The sequence below is a fragment of the Fibroporia radiculosa genome (assembly GCF_000313525.1).
Source record: "Fibroporia radiculosa TFFH 294 genomic supercontigs, scaffold55775, whole genome shotgun sequence".
Taxonomy (NCBI): domain Eukaryota; kingdom Fungi; phylum Basidiomycota; class Agaricomycetes; order Polyporales; family Fibroporiaceae; genus Fibroporia; species Fibroporia radiculosa.
In genome coordinates this window covers 1-8,175 of record NW_012133113.1, presented here as the reverse complement: position 1 = coordinate 8,175, position 8,175 = coordinate 1, and the positions used below count along the sequence as shown (strand labels likewise).

The following is an 8,175-nucleotide window of genomic DNA, read 5'->3' as shown; positions in this document are numbered from 1 at the left end:
TACATCACTGATCCAACTCAGTGTTTCATACTTATTAAACTCTATTTGCACTTGCCCTATTTAAGTAGCACTGCTTTTGCTACTATACTTTAGTTTTGTCCTCTTGTTCCCTACATACACTTCATAGGGATGTCTCTAGTAATAGACTCAGTTGTCTATTCAAGTCTCAGTCTGAAGCCTAGCTTCAACCAGTATATGCTCTCAAACCACTGTTAGTTACAGCAGCTCAGTTTACCAGTCTAGTCTAAGTGTAGGACATTAGCGTGTATAAGTTCTAGCAACAGTTAACCAGTTGAACTCCTGATCCTCAGTCATTAGGTCCCTTAACATGATCCTCAGTCATTAGGTCCCTTAACAGTCTATGAACCATTTGTAGTGGTTCTGTACGTAGAACTTGTAGGTGCATTTACTATTCGTTCAACAAGATGAACTTGAATATACTTTTTTTTCTCTCTTCAAAATCCTGTATTAAGTGAATATTTAGTATGTTTGAAGTGATTTTATGTATTCTTTTTGTGATTAGAATCTACTTTCATGGCTTAAATTCTGTCTTGAAGACTACAAAAAGCCTAAGACAAATCTCAACAACAGAAATGTACTTGATTTCACTTAGAGCAAGTAGATTTTACTTGACCCAAGAACACAGTCTTGGGTGTCTCATGAGTGAAGTCACAGTTGTAAATACAGACAAGGAGTATTAAGTAAAGTTGGGATTTTGCTGATGGCCCATGATACTCCACACTACTCAACAAATACATTCAAGCACTCTTCTACCTGACGCACCGCGTTCCCATGCTTGTCCCTATAAAATGCAATAGAGTCTTCATCTTCTACGAATACACATTGCGTGAACGACCGATAAAGGGCATAGAACGTGTTCTGCATCCCAGCACCAAGCAGCTAGTCAGCAGGTGCATGGCCGATGCACTCGAGTACTAGTACGCACTGTCGAGTCATAGACGTAATGTTCTTTCAGCACGCCGCTGATGTACTTGGTGATCTCGGGTAGGTTATCTGTGGTGGAATTGATAAATTTGCATATGAAACGCTAGGATAAGCTATAGAAACGCGAAGGCGCTCACAGAATGGTGCGTATGAGAAGTAGTGATGAGCCACATGGTCATGCGATGCCTGTCAGTTGCTACCCTCAGAATGCATCCTGAATTGCATATCAAGTACGACGCACGTTGTGTAAGAAAAATCGCCCCATCCAGCCGAGAAGTGGGCGGTCAATGGTCGCAGCCGCCCCCCGAATCCACGTCCACTGCTCCTGGTGATAATGCGGGACCGTAGGATCTGAATGTTGCAGGAATGTCACCATGACTAGGGCGATTGATGTCGACGAGGGGTTAAAACATCGAGACAATTTCCAAACATACCGATCCTGTTGCGCCAAATTACAATGGTCAGTGCGTGCTTTACCACTCTAGAAAACAATGCGCACCAGTGATTGCACAACTGGACCAAGTTGATCATGATTCAATCAACGCAAGAGCTAGAACTTGTGTCTCACGCACCATGTAAGGAATGAAATAGTAGGCCATGACTGTCTTGAAACCGTGCACCGCCATGGCGTAGCACAATGCGAAGCACATCACAAGGATTCCAATGTCGGACAGTATGATCCCCGTGCCTGATAGATCATGTCTACTCTTCACTCTCATTCAAACTGATATAAACATACGCTCATGAGGGCGGAATATTGGGGCGTACGGAGAGAAATGGTTGGTCCCATTGGGATGTCGTCTCGAGCCCAGGAAGTTCGCGCTTCGGGAAGACAGTAAGTAAAGCGTAAGCTGTCGACTACTAACAGATGAATTGGGCGTACCCAAGATACATCCACCACCCACTGTCATGCTCAGTGTGAGAAGAACGAAAACACTCCAGTACGGGGCGAGCACTCACGTGAGCAGTACGGCAAAAAGTTTCAAGAAAGTAAAGACGGGCGTCTCGTCGAATATCTCTGAGTAGTCTATGCTGCTCGTTTGTGCCCGTGGTGGAAGATTATACTCGCTCCGCTCATATGGGACATAATTCTCATCTCGCTCGATAGACGCGACAGCGCGCTATAAATGTCTCATGAGGGAAATCCTCAGAACATTTGAGTAGAACTGACGTGGTGCGCGTTATGACTTGCTTTCCAAGCAAAGAACGGCGATAGGATGAACTAGAATGTAATAAGCACACGGCATCGATAGATGTTGGCGTAGATGATTGACGCACGGAGTGAAACAAGAAACCCAACGTGTCATTCACATATTGAGATTCGTACAATCCTTGATGACCGAGCTTGTTGAAGGCGTAAGCAAAGCCGCACGTACACACAGACGCATACAGTTGCACCTCGTGTCCTGATGACCAATCTCATTCTCGCTTCGATGTAAATTGTGTTTGAAAGCACTCACCAAGGAAGAAGAAGCTTGCAAATACAAGACCTTGCCACCACCAATACACGACCCACAAAGTTATCTTCATTAATTTCACTTCTCCGCCTACGATCAGAGAGATATAGTCGTCGACGATGCATTCGATCGCGGAGGCAAAACAGAAGAGTATAATGCAGCAGCCAATGTCTCGAACACAGTAGTACGTCGAGGTCAATAAGTTCTTGCGGAGAAGATGTTTTGGCACCGCATCGTAGATCTCCTTTAAGGTGATCGGAGGAGGAGCAAACGGCTTGCCCAGTCTGTCGACGAGGGCCAATCATGTCGGATGTAAATTGCATCGTGTATGCCCTAGACGAATGCGACTTTACATACCTCCCTTCGTATTCAGGACCATTGGTGAACATTCCACTGATCACAGGCTGTTGATGAATGCGCCGATTGGGGATCACGGCTCGTTGGAGAACAGGAACTGTGGTAAGATATAGATAATCCCGAGCAGTTTCTGCTGACTTATCACTACGTGACTCGCCGTGACTGTCAAAGGGGACAATTGGATTAAAAGGGGGATACCGTTCATGGGCAGACCATCCCCACTCCCCGGAATGGGGACCCATTGAGGGCCGCATGATCATCCCACTGCTATAATTGTATCTCAAAGATAGATCTCGCGCGCTCCATCACGGAGGAAGAGAATATATTAGCAAAAATGCTACAGATACTAATACGGAGTAATCCGTAAAGTCAGAAGCTTCAACCTTTTGTCAGCCTCTGTGAAATTCACTAGACCTCTTGATAAGTAGGAGCAGTCGTATTGCGGTCGTACAAGCATTTTTCGCACCCCAACGTCCTGATCCAGTAGTGGAGCGACCATTTCTGCTATGTCTCGACTGGTGGCTACCTGTGAAAGGCAGCGCGTCCTTCTCGCGCTCACTATTTGTTGACTCGTTTCCAAGTTGAAGGAGAACGGATGTCCATGTGAGGAGAGTTTCGGGCATGGTTGTCCCACGCACACACATTGCGTGATCATGTTGACGGTCGGGCTATGGAGGAAGATACAGCCTGAGGTCCGGAGAAACCCCAATCGATCAAGCTTTCCCAGTCGTTACGAGCAAATGGAATATTGTTCTCAGTCACCCAAACACACGACGGACCGTACGGTACCAAACACATACAGACGCACCGATGCCGCAATTGTGGAGTTTGAAAAAATCACGTGTTCACGTAATATGTGGCTGAAGGGATGTGACTGAAAGAATCTGCTGGTGGGATGAAGTCCCTCTCCTCCCGGAGATCGGATGGGCAGGAGCCTGCCTTTCCGGCCGTTCTCCACGATAGTCACGATAAGTCACAGTGTGACGATAGTAGGTGAGACTCCTCTAGGTACTTATATCTTATGTGCGGATGAAACGGACAGTAACAGTTAGATAAGACCAGTCACTTGTATAGTCGAGAGTGGGCCGAAATGGGGATGAAACCAAAAGATGGTGACAGTCCGGCAACAGAGTCCTCATGGCCGAGAACATTGAATTGTTCCAGGCAGTGGCAGGGCGTGGCAGGGCACGAAGGGAAATAGAGGATGCATTCATGAGATGCACAAGTTTTGACACATTGACAGTCATCATCAAAAGGTTTCTTCGTTTTCTCATACCAGTGTCATGGGAGGAAACCGCAGGAGGGGACTCATCAGCAAAACGGAATCAATCTGCTGATGGCGCCTGATTGGATCTGATTGAATCTGCAAATTTCAGGACCTGGGCCTGAAATGCACCTGGATAATCAGTGATGTTAGGGCTAGTGATTGTGACCCTTTGACCCGTTGCGAGGTCAACAGGGTCAAAGGGGGTCTGAGCTGGGTCTGACCCCGTCAATATTTAAGGGTCAATAGACAATGTGTGACGGCACAAGTCATATGACGAATTGTCTCATGAATATCATTGCAACGCGGAGACCGTTCGCAAGTAAACCGAGACCTTGGGGTCTGTCGCTGGTCACGCATTGACTCTAACTTCTTGACCCGGGTCAATGGGTCTGACCCCCATTGAATCCAGGCAGTGATGATATTGACCGGGTCTGACCCGGGCAGGTGAGTCTGCTGAACAGTGTTTATGCTGCTTCATTTGTCACTACTACATATTTAATTAAATGTTCAAAATCTGATAAAGAACATTCGACGGCAGCTTACTCTGCTACATCGATTACAACAAAACACCTGTCGCAAATGGTCCCGTCCTGTGTGCGGTGTGGGCTGCACTTCAGCCGCCCTTGCGCTTAGCTTTTGCCTTGCGGCCCCCGCCTGCTCTCGTTCGACGCATACTGTCTCGGCTCTACCACGGTTCACTACTTGGGACTTCTGTGCTGTGATGTGCAAGCTCTTGCGTCTGTATTCGGAAGTGTCGGAAGAGCTGGTACTAATAATCGGATGATCGAGGCGGTGGCTCTCCGCGCTCCCAGGCTATCGCATCCGTTGCGGTACGCGTGACAGTCCGCGTGTGTGGGGCCGTGGTTGGCCATGGGCCTCAACGGATCACCGCAGGCGTTCATCTCCTCCTGGTGAAGTGCAAAACATAGCGTAAATAAGATAAGGATAGCTGGATCGAACACTGCCCGTAGAGGAAGCTGACTTAGGAGGAGAGACAGCAGGCCGCCGTGACGCTGTGAGCACTGGGGGTAACCCCACGCTTGTTCGAACCTATTAGTACTGGATCTTTGCTACTGATTTCAGTTTGTGCTTCACGCATCACTCAAGGCGCCAGTACTGAATCAGAATCACTGACAGCACCAACGTCGCCGGGTGGATACCGATACCGATACTCTGATTCTCCTGAGCCTGGTCTGGCAGCTGCCGTACTTCAAGTTAGTGCTTCTATCAATACTGTGATGCAAGCACATCTGTCATCTATGGCCAACATATCAGAAAGAAGATGGCGTTGTTGTAACAAACAGCGCCACAGTCTTCGATACATCTATAAAAGGAGGAGGAGGATGAGGAAGAGCCTGAGGAAGATAGATTTTAGTGAAGACTTGTTGCGGTGAGTCTTGCAGAGCCGTTTCAAATCCTGCTCTCTAGTGCTACATCTCACGTTCGCAAAGCCAGTCCGGATCCAAGATGCCTGCCATCGCCCCACCATCTATCGAAGAGCTCATGGGCCCTTTTACAGTCTGCATAGATATCGCTATCCTGTACGTTCCTACTCTGTCCCTCCTACTTATCCTGCCTTACTCGCGATGCATTGATGCCAAGTCTGTATGGGATTATCACCGCACAGACATATTTTTTTTGGTGGAGATCACAGGACGACTCGAAATTACTTCGCTCCTTAGTCGCATCCGTATGGTAAGACCCTTGGCTTTAGTCGCGAAGCATTTTCCCCACCATACTGTGTTATTTTGAAGGTGTTTAGAGACTGTGCACACACTGTTTTGCATGGACATAAGTTATCACTACACGATCGTCGACTTTGGGAACATTGAAGGCGAATTTCAAATTTTCTGGTAAGCCGTGTTTTTGTCTTCTCATTTCCTGGTTTCACGTGTGAGTTTCGCTCTAGGAGTGCCGGGGTACGTTCAGACATTTTACGATCTTGAGTTATTTCGAAATAGTAAAGCATATTCGGCATGTAGGCTAAAATTCTCGTGGAGGTAAGTTTATTGTTATAGAATCGGTCCAATTGTGTACTTAATATTCGATTTCGAGCGCAGGTCCTCATCGTAGGCTTGGTTCAGAGGTGGGATCTTAACGTTTTCCCTGGCAGTGTCTCGTATTTAACTTGCTTAGCTTTTTGATTTGGCGTACCTGGATATGTGCGTAACCGCACAGTTTCATATGTACTAATTGTTTTCATATGTTTTTGCAGTGAGCAGAAGATCTATGGTGCTGATCCCCATACTGGTAAGTCTTGTTCCCGTAGTTGAGCCTATTTGAGTTTGAATATCGCAAAGTCTATCTTGCTCTTCATGCGCATCGGTGTGTGCGATTATTACTGACTTGGCCGCGAATCTCATGGTTCTTATTTAAGTGTTCGGGTTGGGTAAGAGTATAATCATAGCCGCGATCATGTTTCATGTTCTAATTTTATATTCTCATTTTTGTTGTAGCAACAGCGAGCTACCTGTATGTCACCTACCAGTCATATTCAAACTATTTTTCCAGCGTTTGACCTTATTTTCATTAGTTTAAAGCTTGGCACCTGGGCTGAGTTCAGAGAATTAAATGTAGCGTTGGTGTGTCGTATAATTGAATTTGATATCATAACGATTGCTGACAGCTGTCTCGTCTCTGCGGCAGATTGTAGCTACATTTTTTACAGGGTCTTCAGGGGTTCTAGACGCACTCATCGCTCTCAGCCAGATTTATTATCTCTGGACTAGCCGTACAGGCTACCTGGCGTGAGCAGTAACTGCATTTTTTTCTGGATTAGCATCTGAACTACCTTTCCTATTTATTAGAACAGATACTCTGGTTCGGAAGCTGATGGCTTACATTATCAACACTGGTGCTTTGACGATGTAAGTCGAGTTCGAGTCTACGTGTGTACAGCTCACATCCGCGGAGGTGTGTTACAATAGCAATCATTGTAACGGTATGAGCTCTTGTTGAAGTCGTGTGCTTCCTCTGCTTACGCATGTTGTATATAGTTTTGGGCACCAGCCTTGAAGAGTAGTCTGCTCTTCGCTGGATTGGTGGATGTTCAGAGCAAACGTACGCATTCTTCAGATCTAGCTGTTTTCTTCACTGACACGCTGCAAAAGTTTATGCGAACTCGCTGATCGCTATGTGTGGCGTCTTTCCTGTAGCTTGGCCTACATTATTGATGCTTGACCTTCTTCCAGGCTGAACGCACGACAGGACCTTGGCCTCAAAGCTGGACGACAACATTCTTCCAATCTCGTCGAGATCGGGCTTCATAACGTGAGCCGTGGATTGTCTAGATCAGTACGTGCAATCTTTTCTATTGGTTCGTGATAAGTCCCTTATTATCAATGATGTTGAATTAGCAAAACATTGAGATATTCCGTGATACGACAGAGATTACCGACCATGATTTAAGCAAGAGTAGCACGAGCGGAAAGGATTAGCATGGTGTACTGGATACTGTTATTGTAGCCTTGATAGTTTCAATTGGTCTTGATTTGACATGAATGAGATTTGCATTGTGCCTGGGGATAACATCAGTAAAATGTTGTTGATCTGAAACCACCTAAAACCACCTGAAACCAAGTAGTTCCAGGAATGCTAGGATATCAAGCAGTTCAGCATATTCTGTTGTGCACCAGGTGATACTCAGGTGTAATTCAGGTGTACTAGCATTCAGATATCATAGGTGCTTCAGGTATCAAATTCACACTTTCACAAGTCATATATATAGGATAAATGAAACATGAGCAAAAACAGGAGGTTCAAAAGGGCAACACTCAAGAGAATAGCAGAATAAGGTTATTGTCACAGATTTTCATAACATCTATCTTATCATAAGCGTCTAGATAATCTACATCATATCCAATTAGATAACTACCTAGATAAGGATAGTGTCATGCATAGTGACATGTGTGTGACTAGTCAGGTGCTTAGCTTATCAGAAGCATAGCTCATGGGCTATCATACATTCACATGGAGATTTCCCCATTAGTACTAGAAGCACACATGGCCATTCAGGTGATCATTACTGTAGAACTACTGATCAAACATGAGGACAGGGCAATGGTTTATGCGCTAGGTGTTACAGCTTTGAGGGAGGGGGTTCTTTTTCTTTCCTAACTATTCGTTGTTGACCCTGTAACTGTACAACTG

At 45.8% G+C, this 8,175-nt stretch overlaps 2 protein-coding genes across 2 annotated transcripts; one reads left to right on the top strand and one right to left on the bottom strand.

Annotated features, from left to right (window-relative positions):
• Nucleotides 1-741: 741 nt before the first annotated feature.
• Nucleotides 742-3,001, bottom strand: FIBRA_09497 (uncharacterized protein; the record flags this gene model as incomplete). The annotated part of the gene is made up of 13 exons (XM_012321790.1): nt 742-879; nt 947-1,014; nt 1,083-1,131; nt 1,187-1,384; nt 1,445-1,458; nt 1,514-1,633; nt 1,685-1,767; nt 1,829-1,849; nt 1,906-2,066; nt 2,117-2,167; nt 2,224-2,351; nt 2,406-2,686; nt 2,760-3,001. The coding sequence occupies 13 exons, from the start codon at nt 2,999-3,001 to the stop codon at nt 742-744; spliced, it is 1,554 nt and encodes a 517-aa protein (XP_012177180.1).
• A 2,492-nt stretch (nt 3,002-5,493) lies between these two features.
• On the top strand, nt 5,494-7,463 carry FIBRA_09496 (uncharacterized protein; the record flags this gene model as incomplete). Its single annotated transcript, XM_012321789.1, has 18 exons — nt 5,494-5,716; nt 5,789-5,879; nt 5,936-5,945; nt 6,009-6,026; nt 6,087-6,095; nt 6,163-6,188; nt 6,242-6,276; nt 6,327-6,351; nt 6,404-6,415; nt 6,483-6,498; nt 6,567-6,608; nt 6,673-6,773; nt 6,834-6,893; nt 6,940-6,967; nt 7,023-7,086; nt 7,137-7,161; nt 7,218-7,320; nt 7,383-7,463. 18 exons carry the CDS (start codon nt 5,494-5,496, stop codon nt 7,461-7,463), a joined length of 969 nt encoding a protein of 322 aa, XP_012177179.1.
• Nucleotides 7,464-8,175: the final 712 nt, after the last annotated feature.